Below are 18,512 nucleotides of genomic sequence, written 5' to 3'. Positions count from 1 at the left end.
CCAGCCCCATGCCATGAGTGGCACACAGGGATAACCTGGGTGCTGCAGCCTGGCTCTCCTCACCCTCCACCGCTGCACAGAATAAACACCTCCCCTTCTGTTTTCCATAGATACCAAGAAAACATGGAGATAATGCGAGATAAGGAGCAAATCTCTTGGCCTGGCCCAGCCAGGGAGTCAGTCCCTGTGGCCCTTGTGCAGGCATTTACTAGCTTGGTAGGAGGAGATGAATCTGCCTTGCAAAAAAGGCAGAAACACAGATTTCAGCAGGGTCATCTTTATGGGGAGGACTTTTTAATTCTTAGAAAGGAAAATTAAAGAAAGATGGACAGGTATCTTTTCAGGATTGCCAGTGCAGTTCTGCACTTTTTCTTGTTTGGATCAGAGAGAAACACAGAATGGTTAAGGTTAAAAAAGACCTCTAAGACCACCACTGCCATCTTCACCACTAAACCATGTCCCCAAGTGCCACATCTAGACATTTTTGAACAGTTCCAGGGATGGTGATTCCACCACTTCCCTTCACAGCCTGTTCCAATGCCTGACCACCGTTAAGCATCCCCAAGATGAAAATGGTGGCAAGAACTGATGGGCCAAAAGGCAGTTTTCATCCAAAGATGATCTGTCTCTTGTTACAGTGCTAAAACAAATTGAAAAAAGAATCCCCTTGTGGACACATGATAATGTTCTTCCTAACTGAAAGTTTCTCAGAAACTTGATTTGAACTCATTAAGATGCTGGGGGGATTTAAGGCTGGTTGATCACCTGGATTCCTTTCCCCTCCCAGGGCAGTAGGGGTGTAGGACATCTGAGATGATGGCAGGGCTGAGGTGATCACTCCTGCCACCTCTCCAGCTCTGCGCCCTTGGCAGCCCCAACAGCCCCAAATCCCCAGCTAAACCCACCCTCTGCTGCAGCATCCCAGTTGCAAAGACCTTTTATGCCCGTTTCTGAAAAAGAAGAAGAGTTGCAAGGGTGTGTTGGTGGTCCCCAAGGGGCAGTGGCCACTCGGGGGTCAGGGGCCAGGAGCTGCAGGGCCGGCACAGCACAGCACAGGGAGGCATCTGCGGGGAATACACGGAGTCAGCTCAGTGCAGGCCTTCTTTAATAAAAACATGAGTCAGCTGCTGGCGTGGGCAGTGGATTTTCTAAACATCCCCTCATATCCTGAGAAAGGAAAAAAAAAATAAAAACCCGAAAGAAAACGGGAGTGGGGGGGCTTGAAGGGAAAAAAAAAGAGAAAGAAAATAAAAGAAAAAGAAAACAGGGGGAAAGGCCAGAATTGAAAGCAGACACAGAGAGAGAGCAGCTCCTTCCCTCCGGTTTAAGGAGGCGATAGTCGGGCTGGTCCGGGCTGCTTTTGTTCGCTGTTAGCCGGGCCCTCATCGCTCGCCCCAGCGCGGACCGCAGCAGAACTCCCCTCCCCTTGCAGCCACTTTGGCTTCTCCTCCTTTTAACTTTTTTTTTTTTTTTTTTTTTTCACCCATCACACTCGTCCGCCGGGCGTTAATCGCGAGTTCTGCTCTGCAAAGGGTCCCCACAGAGGGTGGAGGGAGGAAGTCGGAGGAGCTCCGCTCCTCATTGGCGAAAGAGCCTCCCCCCTTCTCCTCCTCCCGAGCTCTCTTTTATTTATACACGCACACACACACACGCGTGCACATCCCTCGGCCCGCGATTTGCTCCACGCTGGGTCCGAGGAGGCTGAGCCGGTCCCAGCTGGGCTGGGGGCTGCACAGGGCGCTGCTGAGATGCGCTAGAGGAGCAGAGCAGGGGGCTTGGCTGCAGCCCAGCCCTGGCACAACCTTGCCTCTCCTTTTGATTTGATTTGATTTTTTTTCCCCTCCCTCCTCCTCCCCTCCACTTCATTTCTTTCCCTTTCGCCTTTAAGTGGAAAAGCCTTGCCAGCTGGGGAAGGCAGGGAGGGCAGGGAGAGCCTCAGCAGGCAGCAGATAGAGAGTGTGGAGGAGGAGAGGAAGGAATTTCGGGGCCTTCGGCGGTGGGACGTGCGGCGCAGACACTCGGCTCTGGGACCCTGCCCAAGGTAAGCTCTCGTGTGGCCCACCCGGGGCTGACTCGTCCTCCTGCTCAGCTTTGGAGCGGGCACAGTCCCTAAGGATCCTGTCCCTGAGCCAGCCCGGTTGCTCTGAAAGGGGCTTCGCTCCCCTCCAAGGGGTTGGCAGCCCGAAATGCCCCACCAGGCTCTGGGGAGATGGTGTTTGGTGGAAAGCAGCTGAATTCTGTGGCATCCCATGGGAAAAGCCACACCATCAGCTCTGACCATGTCCTGGACTGGGATGGCTGAGAGGAGCCAAGGGGATGCTGTGGCTGTAGGACAGGAAGGGGGGACCCCACTGCAGCAGGGATAGGGCCCAGGTGATCTCCCTGGATCAGGGGCTTGCCCTGCAGGCTGGTGGCCGTGGGAGGGCTGGGCTGTGCATGGGGGACAGGCTGCTCACCATGCCCAGCGAGACGTACTTTGGGTGTGTGTGCCCCACTGCAGAGCAGTGTCACCCCACTGTCAGCCTGTCCAAACACATCCGTGGCCATCCCTAAATACAGGTTGCTCCAAGGACCGTGTCACCTCTGTCTGTGGCCATGGCAGGCGGGGCTCTGTGCCTGTGGGCCATGGAGAGGGGCATCTGCAAGCCCTGCCCAGGATCTGTGCATGGGAGTGCTGGGCACTGGAGAGCTCAGAGCTCTGTAAAACCCTACTAGGCATGGATGTGGGCAAACACTCTGCCGTCCCAAAAGCACAAGAGCTGAGGGCCTTCAACACAGCAGAGCTGGTCTGGAGTGAAGCTCTGACAGCCCCGGGGTTAGCATGACCTGAGGGGCTTTGGTGCTCACAGTGGCACCACCGTGGGCTCAGAGTATCCAGCTCCTGCACTCACCTGCCAACTGGGAGCCATTCAAAACAGGATTTGTGATGGAAAGGGGTGTTGTGTTCTTCCATACTGGTCCCAGAGCAAGAGGGGTTTATGCTAAAGCATGGGGAAAATAGCTTAAAGAAGTTGGTCTGGTGTGCAAACCCTGTGCTTGCAGAGGCTTGGCATCCCCAAATCTTCTCAGAGGGTCTGCCATTGATGACAAGGATTAGCAGTGTTGAGACCCAGTTCTTGCCAGGGGCCACTGAGGGGTGGGTGGGAGGGCCATTTCCCCCTCATCACCGTGCAGGACAAAGTGCCTGTGTCTCCCATGCTCTTGGGAAAGGAGTGAGTTTCCTGTGGTCACTGCGAGCCAGTGTCAAGGACATGGCTCTGCCTGGCAGAGGACACAGGCCAGGCTGGCTTGGAGGGGGAGCTGCCAGGCAGCTGCTCTGGTTGGTTGTCTGTGTGCTCTGGCTGTTGTGGCAGCCACCAACCCTGGGCAATGTCCCTGAGCCCAGGAAAGACCCCTAAATCAGCCAGTGCATCAGGAGGGATCGGTGTCACATCAAGTCACAGCAACCCAACTGCAGCATGCACAGGGCTTTTCTCTCTTCCTGAAGCTGGCTGTCCATTCCTCAAGAACATGGAAGGTCCTCATAGAAGGAGCAGCCAAGGAGACAACAGCCACTCAATTCCCTGTCCCTGGATCACCTCCTGCATCCCTGCACAGGACTGGGAATGTGGGGTGGCCATAGTCAGGGTGAACACAAGCATGGCCAGCTGCAGGACTGCAGTCAGGGAGAAGTTAGCCATGGCTGATTGCTCAGCGTCCTGGGCATACCTTGAGGTGTGCTGCAGGGCTCTGCCCTGGGCTTGCTCCTCTGCAATCCCTACATGAACCACCTGGGAGGTGGCTGAGCACATATCCTACACCCTGGGATGGCACCAAGCCGGTGTGCATGGGAGTGTGGGAGGATGCCAAGAGCTCCAGCAGAGTCCAGAACCAACCAGAGTGGGTATAATGGACACAAACCAGATTGCAGCTTGGTGCCAGGAAACCCAAGCTGTTCCTGAGGGATGTGCTGTAAGATCCACAGCTGGAAGCAGCTCAGAGAGGCAGGGTGGAGGGAAGGGGTCCTCCCCAGCAAGTGACACCGAGTGCTTCAGCAGGGATAGACATGGGGTGGAGAGGCTCATGGACAGCAGTGAGGATAATGAGAGATCCAGAAGAAGCTGCAAAGGACTGGGAGAGAGATTGATGTGGTTCATTGGTCACTGGGTGTTGTGGGAAGGTGACACACAGTCTTTGTGCACAGGAAAAGTCATCGCTAAGAGAAAAGAGCTTTTAGGGGAAGTATCTGTAGGCTTAAAGACAGAAGGCTGAGTTCCTTCAGCCTCACAAGTGTCAAAGCACATGTCAGGGAAAGCTCTGGCTGGGAAGACATGGGCACAACTGGACAATGGCACCGTGATTTCTTTCAGCCTCATTTTTGATGCGTCTGTGATAGGATTTCCAAGGCATTCAGAACAACACTCTCAGGGAGAGCAGAGCACTGAGCCTGTCTGCAGAAGGAGAGCAAGACAGGATTGTCACAGTGAGCACCAGAGGAAAGCTGAGATTAAGAAATACTCTCTATCTGTGGGAGTGATGCTGTCAAAAAAGAGACCATGTTGGCTGGATGTGGCTTTGGCCAAATATCCAGCTGCTGCCAGAGGCTCCAGGCAGGGACTTTCCTGCCTGGTCCTCAAGGTTCCATCGGTGTGGGATGGGATTGCAGTGCTGACACTCCATAGTGTCAGGCTCCAGCAAAGCATCTTCCTGGGATGGAGTGGCAAAGGGCAGGGAGCAGAGGAGCCCTGTGGTGGCTGAATCCCGTGGGAGCACAGCCGCCGGCGCTGGCAGCTGGGGCTGCCTTTGACCCAGAGCTGGAAGGAGCTGGGGACCATGTGGGCTTGGCTGGATGTATCCTATCCCTGCAAGGGAGGATTGGAGCTGAACACTTCATGGAGTTTGTTTGTTTGTACTTTAACCAAGGGAAAGAAATCCCCTGGAGAGGAGCTGCAGGGGGAGGGTATAGACTGGGTATTGTTTCCTGAGGGGCTGGAGCAGCTCCAGGAGGCTCCTTCCGCTCCACCAGGCAAATTGGACATAATGAGGCTTGTTTTAGGGGTGGTTGTTCCCCCTCCTCCTCTCCCCCATTGCCTAATTAGGGTTCCCGAGCTAAGCTCACCTCTGTCCTGTTCTGCTGCCACTGAGACACCTCCTCCTGGAAGGGCAGCAATTCCAGCACCATGGGGAACAGAGAGCAGACCCAGTTGTGACAGGGACACAGCTGTCACAACACGTGCTGGGGATGCACAGAGGGGTGCTGTGATGGGTTATGTGCTGAGCAAGGGGGTCCCATGGGTCCTTTGTCCCCCAGTCTGGTAAAAGGAGCTGTACAGTGATGTACTGCCCCTGCTTTTCCAGTATCCCTGGGTGCCCACCAGGCTGTGGCATACCCTGGTCTGTGTGTGTGACCTTCCCTGGCAACCACTAATGTGCAGAACCAGAGGACCATGGTGTGCAGAGCCTATGCAGGGAGCTCACTAAACTTGCACAGAAAGGCTGGTGCCAGGAGAGGCAGCATGGTGCAGTGTGTGGTGTTTGTCCTGCACCCATGGGTGGACTCATCCTCTCCAGGCCATGCCTGCAGGGCCACCTGCTTATCCATCCAGGAATTCACAGACACCAATCCTACACTCTTCCTTGGGTTCAGTAAGAGGCAGTGTATGATGGAGCTGGTGGGAAGCTGTGGGGTGCAGGAGCTGGGGCAGGGAAGGGTTGGAGAACACAGGGATGTATCAGGGCACTGCACTGATTGACCAGGAGACAGATGGAGCACCTTTTCCCTGCTGTGGAAAGGAACTGGTTGGCAGCTCTCCATGGGCAGCACAGGGGTGATGCTCCTGAAGCAGCAGGAGATGGGCAATCCTGCTCCTCAGCCCCATCCTGACAGGCACTCTGCCTTCCCTCTTCCGGCCCAGCTACCATGCAAAAGAGTCTGTGACTGAAATCTTAATGCTACCAAGACCCAGCAATTGGCACCAATTAAATTGCTACATTCATGTTTGAATTGCTTTAACTGGCGAGACACACTGTCTTATTTATACAAAAAAATATGTTTGCTTGTGGGTTTGTCTGAACCGATGCCAGCAGAAAATACACCATTTCAAGGCCCTGCGCTCTGCAAGCTCATTCTCCTCTTCCAAACTGGAAGTCACCTTAGTTTCAGCCTTTGCCAAGCAATGGTGGCAGAACAGAAACACTGCTTTCCTCGGGCTGGGCGCTGCAGGCACCACGAGAGGGGTCCCCTCCTCTCTCCTGCAGGCAGCTGCCAAGTTTCCTTCTCCAGCCTGGGAGCTGTTTGGGAGAATATGGTCTGATTCAGGAACAGGACTCAGTGCCCATTTAGAAAGCTGCACTCTGGGGGAGGGCAGGGGTTGCTGGCAGCTGCTGGCGCCAAGTCCTGCCTCAGCTTCTCGTCTGGAGGTTCTGTCAGGTTTTGGGGGTAGGGGCTGTTTGCAGAGCATGGGTGCAGAGGGGAGCTGATTTCTGATTTGTGACAGAGGAGAAGTTACAAAGAGCCCTGCATGCAGGTTGGCAATAATGGCTTACGCTGCCTGTGCAGAGCATGCAGGAGAAGATTATCCATCTCTGCAGTCCTGCTGCCAAGTGCCACCATCCTGGTCTTCCTGCCCCACACATGACCTATGCAGGAGGGGGCAGAATCAGCTCACAGCACCAAGAGTTGCACCAGAAGTTGCATTTTGCTTCCTGTCAGAAATCCAGAAGTAACAGGGCCAAACAAAAAACTCTCTGAAGGCAGCCTCTGCCCTTTGCACCCAGCGCTGGCTGGCTCTGTCCTTTCCCACCCTGGCCACAGTGCCAGGCTCCCCTCCAGAGAGGCAAAGGGTGCCCTGACCACAGAGATGGTGAGTGCCTAATCCCAGCCACGAGAGCCTAAAACCCCAGAACAAAGCAATTTAGTTTGGGTCGCTCAGAAACAGCTGAGAGGAGCTGATGCATCCACGGAGATTATCTCCCTCTCCACAAATCTCAGGGAAATGGTCACAAGAGGATCAGGTTGCTCAGCCTTTGCTGGGATGTTGGACGGGTAAGACCACAACACTTTGTCTGCTCCTAGGGATTTGCAAAGCCCCTCCATCCTACTGAGACTTAGAGTGGTTCTTTTTTCTCATCCTGCCTCTGTCGCACACCCACTCACAGTTTATTAGTGGTTAATTAGAGCCAGCTGAGACCTTTGTGTCCAGCCCTGGCCCCACCAGAGCAGAGACCCTGGATCAGTGGCTGTGAGCGGGTGAAGGAGGTGCTGACTTGCTGGGGACTCTTCTCCTCCCTGTGCAGACATCAAAGCTTCCCTTGAATCACTTTGGGAAGGCAGATATGGCTTTCTGGCAGCCATGGAACAAGAGTGAGGAAAGCCCTGGAAATGCCAGGACAGGGGATGAGAAGCCAAGATAGTCCCTGATCTTGGTTCCATGTCCCCTGCTTCCCTCATTCTTTGCTCTGGTGGGGAGAAGCAGCTCTGCTCGAGGCAGGCAATCCCCATCCAGTCTGACATGCCCAGGAGCTGGGACCCCTACGTGTGCCGGTTTGGGGTGGAGGGATAGGAGAGCTCTGAGTCACTCAGCCAGCCCAAGGCTTTGCTACGCAATTGGAGGGGCCAGTGGGATGCAGGGAGATGTGTGAGTCCTGGTTTGGGTCCCTGCAGCCATATTCATAATTGGCATTATTGCTCACATGCTAGTGAAACAGCGTGGGATGTTCTTCCAAAAATGCCTTTGCTGTCAGGGGTAATGGAGAAATTAGGGGAATCATGGATAGCTCTGGCTGGGCTGTGTTGGATATTTTAGGGCATCCTGTTGGAAAAGAGCACTGGGAAGGGCTGAAATGCTCCCAAGGGGCACATTTGTGCCTCTCTGGGGCAGTCATTGCACTACAAGGGGTGAGCCCTGAGTCTGCACAGGGCTGCTCCCCACACCCGGTGAGAGCATCCCCAGACACACACGGTGCCAGACTTAGGGCTGTGCTCCCAAATGCTGGCCAGCCTCCAGCACCACCCCAGACCAGTCCCAGCACCACCCTGAGCCAGTCCCAGCACCAGCATGGCCCTGGCACACATTGTCTGCTCCAGGGAGACCAAGATGGGCAGGATTTGACCAGGGCGAGAAGCAGGGGATGCAGCGAGGGACAGCTGGGCATTGCCTGGCATGTGGCAGCCATCCCTCCCAACACCTCCTTCCTCCTTCCCCAGGCCCAGGTAAACCCTGGTCCTCACCCAGGGTTTTCCCACAGTCCAGGCCAAGCTTGCAGGCTCCGGGGAGCAGCCCATGGGGTCTGGCCTTTCCTCGGAAAGCGGAAGCAGGGGAGCATGCGCAGCCGAAAGGACCATGAATACCATCACTCGGGGCTGGGGGATTATTTATAACACTGGCACCTCTCCAAACAGATGTTTCTTTTTATTCTGAACTCGCACTAAATGGGTCACTCGTTTCCTCTGTCTCCCATGGGCTTAAAACAGAGGGGGAAAGAGGAGGGGATATGGGTGAGAGTGCAGGGCTCGCCCTGGTCCCACGTCCCTCTGTGCTGGCTCCTCACAGCGACGTGTTGTGGAGAGCCATGGCTGGAGATGTGCTGGATTCTGTGTGTGGACACTCAGGTTCCCCCTCATTCAGAGAGGGAGGATGGCTGTAGTCAGACAGGGCTGCGTGGGGCTCCCCTCCCCACCCCATTCCTCACGTGACTGACCCCAGAGCAGATGAATCACACTGCTGGGGCTCAATATGGACTTGTCATCTCCCCTGGCAGTCTCCCTCCCCTGATTCAGGGTCACAGTCCTCATTTTGAGCTTCCTGTTGGATGCTGTCAAAGCCTGTGGCAGGCTGGTCTGGAGGAGGATGGGTGTACCACCTCATGTGCTACATCTACTGCAGGACCCACATCACCACACAGGCACATTCTCCAGGAGCCACTGAGGCTGGGGACCAGAGTCTGGGGTCCTGAGCAGGGGCTTTGGTCACGTCAGATCTGCTCCCTGATGCAGGAGAATTGTCCCCTCCTGTTGGCACAGTGTCCCTGGGCTCATCCCTCAGCTCATCCCCAGAGGTGGTATCTGCCCATGCTTTTCCCATCTCCTAGAGAGCTCAGTCCATACCAAGGCTGTGGCTTTAGTCTCATCTTCACAGCCAAGGAGCTCTCACAAAACCACTCAGAGGGTTTTGGCATTAATGACAGTGTCTGCGCTTGCAAAACTTCACCTCTCCCGGACTGAAACCGCCCCCCCCCCCCCCCAGCTCCAGCACATTGCCAACACGTACCCAGGCTCTCAGTGTCCCCCGGTCTCACAGTGTCTGGGTAAAGCTTGGGGGCCCCCTTGGCACTGGCAGATGGCCAGGTGAGGAGGGTTTTGCCCCCAGGTGTTCATCTTGGGGCAGGGATGGTCTGTGGGACACAGGGACTGCCCAGCCCGGCTGCCCCTTAGCTGGGTTTCAGATTTCCTACCTCTGTGTTTTATCAGCAGCCGTTTATGGGCCTTGGGATGACAAGCTCCCCATGTGTGTGCCCTGCCTAATTCTAGCCTTTTGCTGGGAAAAAGAAAAAGGGCTCTGTGATGATAATCTGCCTGTGAGTAAACACGGTGTCATGGGAGCCAAGGGACCCCAGAGGAGAGATGTTGCAACTCCGGACAATTCCAGCCAAGAGGAAAAAAAAAAAAAAAAAGAAAGAAAGAAAAAACAACCACTCAACCACTCAGTTTTATTTAGATTAAAGGGTGGGAAAGAAGCAGTTGCAGAAGCCAGAGGGAGAGTGGCAGAGGAAAACAGGACAAGCCAAGGTTTGGGTTTCAGGGGTCACCAGCCTTTGCTCGGGGAGCCTTTTGCCTTCAAAAGCAGGGGACGGTGTCCCCCTCCCCCTGCCAGGAATGCCTTTGCTCCCTGGCTGTGAGCAGTATTGATCATGGGATGCATACAGGGAATTTTCTATTGCATATGGGCACCCATGATCTCACTTAATGACTCAGATGCGCTTAGACAAAGAAGAAATAAAGTATATTTGACTTCCCGCTAATTTGCACCAGATGTCCCTTGCCTGCTTGGCAGGACGGCGGGGCCATCAAGCATTGTGGGAGCGCCTGGAAGCACAGCTCTGCAAGAAAAGGGGCTAGAAATAGAAATTCAGAGGAAGGGAAAGGATTGGCAGCTGTGTGAGAGCTCCTTCCCAGTCAGATGAGATGCCCTTGTGGGCAGGGCCAGCATCCAGCACCTCTGCCCGACACCACAGGAGAAGTGATGAGGGCAAGGGGAGTATAGCCAGAGAGAAGAGCAGCGTGGGCAATGGGTGCAGGAATTGCCCCTGGAAATACAAAATAGAATTTACTGAGAGGGGGCTGTGCACCCTGATTTCCAGCAAACAGTGCATTCCTGTACTGGTGACTAATGGTCTGTAGGGACCAGAGCTCTTGCCAAGGTGGCTGTCAGGGTGGTTGTGGCTGCTCTTCCACTCTCCAGCATGCTGAGCCATCCCCTTCCCTGTGCACCAGCTCTGCAGGCTGGTTCTCAGCTCCCACAGCTCTGGATGTGCTTGGGGCACCCCACACACACACTGGTTCTGCACAGGGCACTGGTTGTGGAGAGGCAAGAAACGTGGTCTAGGCGGGCTGGGAGGAGAGCAGTGAGCTGGGGGGACATCTTTGGTGTTCCTAACCCATCCTCTCCCGTGGTTTATGATGTTTACAGGGCTGGAAATGGCACTGTCCCACATGATCCATGCTTGAGCATGGCAGTGCCATGCAGTGTCAGTGCCAGCAGTCACTGCCATGTGTGTTCTGCCAGGATGCTGGGAGACATGCAGGGAGCAAGCGCAGAGGGAAGGAGGCTCAGGGTATGGCAAGGCACACAAAGTCAGAGGAAATTCTTGCCCTGTTACCCAAGAAGAGTGAAGACTGAACCCACACAGCATATTTTGGGCATTAGCAAAGGCATCTTAGGCTTACTAGCATTCTTGAACAAGAGAGAGGTCTGGAGTTGGGAAACATTAATGAATCAGTAAGGTTTGGTGATGCTTCAGCTGCTCAGCAAGGCACTCTGAGGTGCAAGGAGTAATAGAGGTGGCTCCCTAAATTGAGGTGGTATCATCCCCAGCAGAGGCTGGATACAGCTCTTCCTTGTATCCAAACTCCTGGGCGTTGCCCTGCTCCTGCTGCAGAAATTCCTGTCCGAGTTCATCAGCCGCAGAGGCATCAGCCCTCGGCCGCTCGCGCGAGGGAGTGGGAGAGGAGGCGCAGGAGAACGCTCAGCTGTCATCAGATTTGGGATGCAGGAGGAATGGGAGCGGGCTGCTCTGGAAAAGCTGTGTAGTCATGAGATGGGGAATCATGAGACTTGAATCCCGGTCCTGGCGCAGCCGTGGCCCTGGCCGTGCTGTTTGACCGCTGCTCTGGCCCTCTGGCCCGTGTCCTGTCTGTGGGATCACAGGCCTGAGAGCCCCGTGCTCAGTGCTGCAGCTGCTCTGGGATGTTGGGGTGACACTTTTTATTCCATCCCCCAGAAACCTCTTGCAAGGCCAAGGATGCTTAAACAGGATTCCAGTGGTGCCTGACCTCAGCCAGCCCTGGGACACTTTCCTTTGCCAGCTGGGAAAGCCAGCAGCCCCAGGGTTGGCTCAGCTCTCCTCATCTCTGCTGCAAGCTCCACTCTCTGCTCTGCCAGGCTGCTGTGATTACAGAGGGGAGATAAGGACATGCAATGTCTGTGTCACCAGTCAGGGACAGTTGCCTGTATCTGTGTCTTGTTTGGACTCCAAACCCTCGCAGACACTCTCAGTCCAGCAGTGCCCAGCTCTGGCCTCACTGGGTGTAGCGTGGGGGCGAGCAGGGACATGCCAAGTTTGGGGACCTGCCTCCCCCACGGCACTTGGCCAAGCCCCAGCGTGCCCCCCAGGACCTGAGCCCTCCCGGGAGCTGAGCCCTGGGGAGCACAGCCACCCCACAGGCATGTGGGGCTGAACGTGGTGTGGGGCTGTGTCACCCGGCCAGCGCGGCTGCCCTGCGAGCCAGCCGACCTCCTGTCTCCTCTCCCAGCCAAATTCCTCCTTTAGAATAATAAACACTGTGGCTCAAGAGAAAAGCTCCTTTCCCTGCCTGGCTAGGACTGGTTTGCCTTCACACCGAGGAGCTGGAGAGGGGCAGAGGGAAGGTCTGTACCAGTGCTGGCGGGGAGGACGGGGAGGAGTGGGACATGGGGGTGGAGAGTTGGGCAGCACCTTGGTGGCTGCAAGGTGTGAGGCTGCCAGGGAGCTGCAGGGCTGAGTGAAGAGTGCTGGATGTGGCATTGCTGCAGGAGCTCCCTGGCATCCATGATTGTGCCTGGATGGGTGAAGGCAAAGGACCTTGGATGGCCTGAAAACGCTCGGGTCCTGGCTTGTGGGAAGGATGTTGGAGTGTGGGGGGTCTGTGGCACCCTGCTAACCCATAGGGGTTGAGAGGAGATCACCCAAGGCAGCTGAGCATCGTGTAGGTGCCTGTGATTTGGTCCCTGGGTGGGATAAGGTCTGAGAGCCTGCTTTTGTATCACTGAGTGGGATTGCTCCTCCTCGTCTGGCACTCTTACTGGCACTCACAGCTCCTGCTAAGAACAAAAGCTGGGATTGAGGAGGGAAACAAGTGCTCTCAAGGCTGGCAGTGAGCTGGGTGCGTTTGGATCCCTTGTGAAATGCCTGTGCGCACCCACATGTGCAAGCACACATGTCCCCGTGTCAGGGAGGGAAAGGCTTGTCCCCCTGGCTGCCGCAGGACGGGCAGAGCTCCGCCAGCGCCTCCGAGCCTGCCTCTGGCCCCGGCCGGAGCAGACAAACAAGGGAGAGGTCACCACTCTGCGAGACGCTGCCACCCTCCCACTCTGCTCGGGAAGCATCTCCAAGAGAAAATGCCTTTCTGCAAAAGCAGCAGCTTTATTAAAACCAGCTATGAACACAGCGGGGGCGGCCGGAGGCGGCAGGCGGAGGCTGTGGGGCTCTCGGTCCTCGCTGGAGCAGCACCCCTGCCAGCCCAGCAGCGGCACAAAGCCGTGCCCGGCTCCCTGATCCGCCAGGGCAGGGGTTTGCCCATCAGTGACCCTGCAGAGATCACTGCTGGAGTCAGGGAGCTGTCTGTGTGAAGCCGTGTCCTGCAGCAGGACGGACAAGTGACAGCCACGGAGCTGGACAGGCAGATAAAAGCTGCGCATGAGTTTGGGAAGGTCTTAGCTGCTTACAGGCAGGTATCTGGGGGGCTGCGGTGGTGGATTACAGCCTGGCAGGGAGAGGTGAAAGGAGAGGATCTCAGTAGTCCTTACAACCTTGAACAGTGAATAATGGATGAATCACACACCTCTGTAAAGGAGAATGGGGAAACGAAGGTGATTGTTCTCATGGCAGTGCCTTGGGGGGCAGAGATTAGGTTGCCCATCCTTCTCTCTCCTGCAGATTGGTGCTCTGAGGGTGGGTGCAGGGAGGTCACATTCATTTACAGCGTGAATTTCACCTCGGTCCTTTCATCCTACCCACCCCCATGTCTTGCCCTAAGTGCTCTTATCCCCTCTGGCAAACGAAGAGAGAGAAAGAGTTACAGAGGATTTTTTGCCTTGAGGAGGGAGACGGATGCTGCTGAATAAGCTGGAGACCTGGAAGGATTTGTGGTAGATCAGACTTCTGTTGAGCCAAAGCAAGAGAATAATAAAAACATCTGACAAGCGCACGTCATTTAAAAACCATTTCCTCCTTAACATCAAGCAGACCGGGAGGCCGCTCCAGGACCAGAGGCAGCAGAGAGCTCAGTAAGAGACGGGGCTTGGGGCCGGGTCAGCAAGTCCAGATTGCCACCTAGCCCTCCTTGAGCCTGGCAAGAGCTCCCCAGAGCACTGCCAGCATCACGGGGGGCTTCTCCTCGGGGTCTGCCTTGGCAGGAGCCCCAGTGACAGGGCGGGAGCTCAGCCCTGGGCTGCAGCTGTGAGGTTCAGCTCCATGCAGGAGCATCCCCAGGTTCCTCAGTGAACTCATTTCCCTCAGGCTTTGCCCAGGCACAGGGAAAGCCTTTTCCCTTCCTCTTCTTCTTCCTCTTCCTCTTATAGGTTTGTTCATTTTGCTTTTCAGAGATCCTTCCCACCCCTGCAGGCACCATGGGGAGGGGTACCTGTCACCCCAATACACAGGACACAGACTGCTGCTCTTAGGGATCTCTGGCCTCGTCTCCCTTGGCTCCTGGATTGCACCAGGGAGGGCTGAAAACCTCCCTGGTTTTTAAAGATTTCTCGAGAAATGTTGATTAGAAGGATTTTAAACTAAAAAAACCTCTTAGATATTCTCTTAAATTTATGTATTTAAAAGTTAAATACAAGAAACTAATTTTTTGGTGGTGTTTCTTCAGGCTTGTTGTGGTTTAACCCCAGCCAGCAACTAAGTGCCATGACAAGGCTTCTTTTATTTCATTGGAAAGAGCAAACAATGTGGGAGGGTTGGAGGGGGATCTGTTTTCTAGCAAGTTTTATCTCACTGTGACTGAGGGAAGAAAAACTAAGGAAAAAAGGCAAGTGGTAAAGTAGAGGAAGGGAGGGAGGAAGGCAGGGCTCTGCCAAGAGGGGAGAGGAATTTCCAGCTGAGATGAGCAAAAGTTGACACAACTGCTGGAGCCTCCAGCAAATTCCCTATTTACCAGTGGGAGAAGTCTTAGAAACTGCAGATCCAGCATGAGAGGGAAGCACCATTCCCGCAGCAGGGAACGGCTGAAAACTGGAGACATGGAAGGCTTCTGAGGTGAAAAAGTGGGGCTCAAGGACCCCTGCCCAGGACAGTCAAGGGATTCTTCCTCTGCTGAGTGCTGTGCTCATACCACTTTGCTCTTGACAGGCCTCAGACACCCAGCCCAGAGCCCAGCATGCTGTGCCCCACTCTCAAGACGTGTCTCTGGCTCCTCATCCTCACCGGTGAGTGCTGTGTCTGGGCAGGGCTGTGTGATCCCTGGGCAGGGGGAGGAAAGGGGCAGTGCCATGGGGAAGCACTGGGGTGCACACCATGCTCCAGGCACCCCTATCCCTGCTGGTGCCTCAGATCTGTGGGCTGACTCAGTCCTGATGGGGTGGATGTGAAGTCCCCACCTGATCATGGTGAGGAACAGCACAGTGAGGGAAGGGGATCTTTCCATGGGCAGCAGTGCCAGGTGTGCTCAGCCCTTCCTTAGCAGACACCCTAGAACCCACATTAGCTGGACACCCCACAGCAGAAGGGATTTGGGCAGATCCCAAATATCCAGTAACCCCCCATAGCAAGGCACCAGGGCTCCTGGCTGCACCTGGGCTGTTCACAGCATTGCTGCAAGTCCCTGGAGCTGTCACCAGCTGTCCTGCCCATCTGTGGGGACACCAGAGAGGAGCATGTCACAGCCCCATTGGGACATCTGGGCAAATGATGAAGCAAGGAAGCTGGGGGAGACATGGGGAGCCATTCAGGAAGACCTTGCCTGCTCTATTGCTTCCAAAGGATTTCCTGCAAGGTTTTGCTTTCATTCCTTTTTCACTTTCTTATAAACTGACATTGTTTCAGCCTCGTCCGTGTCCTGTCTGACACTGTGTGGACAGGCAGCCAGTAGAACAGGGAATTGCCTCCTATCCTCCTTGGGGGTTCTCCATCCAATATTGCCATGGACAGCATGGGCTGCATGGAACACTGCTAAATCCTGTGATGTCTGATTTGCTCTCCAGGAAGGGTTGCAGGAGGTGCAGGGAATGAAGGGTGACCCACCAAGGTCTGACTGGCAGGACATTTTTGAGGAGAATGTAGGTTTGTCAGTGATAATTACACTAGGGAAGGCAAACCCAGGAAAGTTGTTTTTCAGTGTCAAGACTGACACTGCAAAGCAAACACATTACCATGAGGCGTGCTTCTCTGTGGATTTCAGACGGATTCAGTTTGGTCTCATGTCACTCCTTCCTCAGGTCTGCTGGAGGTCACATCTGGGGACAGCAGGCTGCACATTGAACCCAGAGACACTGAGCTTGTCCTCAGCCTCCACAGCACCTTCTCCCTCCTGTGCTATGGGGACAGAGAGCTGGTCTGGGAACGGGAGGGGCAACCTCTCACTGCCTCACTGGAGCACAGGGACAGTGTCTTTGTCAGCAACCTCACGCTCAGGAACGTCACAGGCCGTCACACCGGGGAGTACACGTGCACCTACAGCCCTGAGCAGGCTCCAGAGCCAGCAGAGAGGAGAGCCCTGTACATCTACGTTCCAGGTAGGGGACAGCACGTCCTTGCCTGTGGGTTTCCGTGGGGTTTGGCAACCAGGAAAAAGAGGGTTTTGGTTTACTGTACTGGCCTCCCCCAAATCCCTTCTCCAGTAGCAGGAGAGCCCTCATGGCAGGTGTCTCTGGTGTGCCAGCTCACAGAGAGTGTGGTGTGCTGGGACAGGTGGTGGGGGACCAGTGGTGCTTGGTGGTGCTGGGTCTCTCTCACCCTCCCAGAGGACATTTGACAAGCACAGGATGTGCAACTCTACTTTCCCAAGGGAAGTATGGGAAGAAGCATCCCACTAACTAAGGGCCCTGTGGTGGAGTATTCCTGGAGAAGCGCAAAGCAGCCCTGGTTAAGCTTCCAAGCAGCTTTCTCTAAGCAATGTTCCCTCTCTCCCACAGATCCCTCCCTGGTTTTCCTCCCAGCAGTCACCTCTGAAGAGTTCTTCATCTTCATCACGGGCTACACAGAGGCTGTCATCCCATGCCGTGTGACCAACCCACAGATGCAGGTCACCCTCTATGAGAAGAAGGTGGAGAACCCCATCCCAGCTACATATGATCCACAACAGGGATTTAAAGGCTTCTTTGAGGATAAGACCTATTTCTGCCGGACATATGTGGATGACCAGGAGGTGGATTCAGACACTTTCTATGTCTACAGGATCCAGGGTGAGCTGACATTGTCTTAGCACACCTGTGCACCTGGTGCAGTTGTTTCTTCAGGCCAATGACATGAGACACCAAAGCTCTCCCTCTCTCCTCAGTCATTATCAATTTGGAGGCTGGATTTAGTCCTGTCTCCATCAGAGAATGAGTTTTTCCTACAAGTCAGCTGCATCCCTCAGGGAAGACAGTTTCCAGTGGGCCAGTCCACGCAGGGTAAATGGACTGGGTGCCCATTTATCCCTTCATAATTCATTCCTTTCCCACAGTGTCATCTGTGAACGTCTCCATCAGCGCAGTGCAGACCATGGTGCGCCAGGGAGAAAACATCACTGTGATGTGCACCGTGAGTGGCAACGAGCTGGTCAACTTCAACTGGGATTATCCCCGCAAGCAGGTGAGTGCTCCACACCCACAGGCTCTGGGCAGCAGCTCCAGCCTCCACCCAGGTGTGCCATAGGAATCACTCATCAATATCCCATGGCAGAAGTTATGGGATGCTGCCGCTGCCACACAGGGAGGTCTGATGGGGATATGCTTGGATTAAGACTGTCTGCCTCAGGGGTCTCTGATTGGTGCATGTTCCCTGTCCTGGGGCAGCCAGACTGGGGTCCTCTACCACTTTCTCCCCTCTCCCTGTGACCCCAATGGCAGAACATGTTTTTGGTTCCTCAGACCTTGTCTCCTGTCCCCATTTTGCAGGCAGGGAAGGTTGTGGAGCCAGTGACTGACTTCCTGCCTGGATCCACCCATGAGATCCGCTCCATCCTTATCATCCAGAATGCAGAGCTGGAGGACAGTGGGACCTATGTCTGCAATGTCTCCGAGGGCTACCATGAGAAAACAGATCGGAAGAACATCACTGTCCAAGTGATCGGTGCGTTGCTGCCCACACACCCAGAGCCAGCAAACCATGTGGGCGTCCAGGCAGGATGTCCCAGAGTGACCCCCTCTCCTCTCTCACAGCCTCCAGCTTTCACCCCCTCCTCACTTCTGTTCTAAGTAACCATGACAACAAGCCAAATCTTACCTCATGTCACCCCTGCCCACTTCTTGGCTTCAAAACATCCCATATTTCCCTTCATGGCTATTGTGACACTTTAAGACTCTTGAGGGTATCAGTAAGAGCTCCTCTGCACTGTGCAGTGCCAAGGGCATGTGAAGACATGTTGTCCTCCATCTGTATCTGACCTTGTTTCATATAATTTGAGGGAAACTGCCTCGTCTCCATTATCTCCACAAGATAGTTCACACGCTTCTGCCCTGTGAGCTCCCCTGCTCCAGTGTGGGTCTCATCCACACTCTCCTCAGGCACAAGTCTGAGGTCTTAAGGGATCGATCTGGAGCTGCCCCACCATTTCTGGGTGTTCAGAGAATTTTGTTCCAGATCCAAGTTTATCCAAAGGGCCAGGGAGACGGTTGCTCCCCTCTCTGACCCCCCTCTTCCTCTTGCCTCAGAGCGTGGCTTTGTGCACTTCCACACCCACCTGCCCAGCACAGTGTATGCCGAGGTCCACAAGAGTCACACCATCCAGGTGGAAGTGGAGGCTTATCCCCAGCCCAGCATTGTGTGGCTGAAGAACAACAAGACATTGACCATGGAGAGCAGCAGTGAGTTCACCATCACCAGCAGGAACCTGTCAGAAACCAGGTACA

At 54.9% G+C, this 18,512-nt stretch overlaps 1 protein-coding gene across 1 annotated transcript in view; it reads left to right on the top strand.

Moving 5' to 3' along the window:
* Nucleotides 1-1,977: 1,977 nt before the first annotated feature.
* Nucleotides 1,978-18,512, top strand: part of PDGFRB (platelet derived growth factor receptor beta) — a 31,282-nt gene continuing 14,747 nt past the window's right edge. Inside the window, exons 1-7 of the mRNA XM_066329156.1 lie at nt 1,978-2,041; nt 14,812-14,888; nt 15,897-16,193; nt 16,593-16,862; nt 17,126-17,253; nt 17,559-17,733; nt 18,315-18,507. Coding sequence (XP_066185253.1) covers nt 14,840-14,888; nt 15,897-16,193; nt 16,593-16,862; nt 17,126-17,253; nt 17,559-17,733; nt 18,315-18,507 — 1,112 coding nt within the window. The 5' untranslated portion in view covers nt 1,978-2,041; nt 14,812-14,839. The remainder of the gene's footprint in view (nt 2,042-14,811; nt 14,889-15,896; nt 16,194-16,592; nt 16,863-17,125; nt 17,254-17,558; nt 17,734-18,314; nt 18,508-18,512) is intronic.

The sequence above is a fragment of the Sylvia atricapilla genome, chromosome 14 (assembly GCF_009819655.1).
Source record: "Sylvia atricapilla isolate bSylAtr1 chromosome 14, bSylAtr1.pri, whole genome shotgun sequence".
In the NCBI taxonomy this organism is placed as follows: Eukaryota; Metazoa; Chordata; class Aves; order Passeriformes; family Sylviidae; genus Sylvia; species Sylvia atricapilla.
Note: the sequence above shows the minus strand (reverse complement) of the source record. Positions and strands in the feature narration are given on the sequence as shown.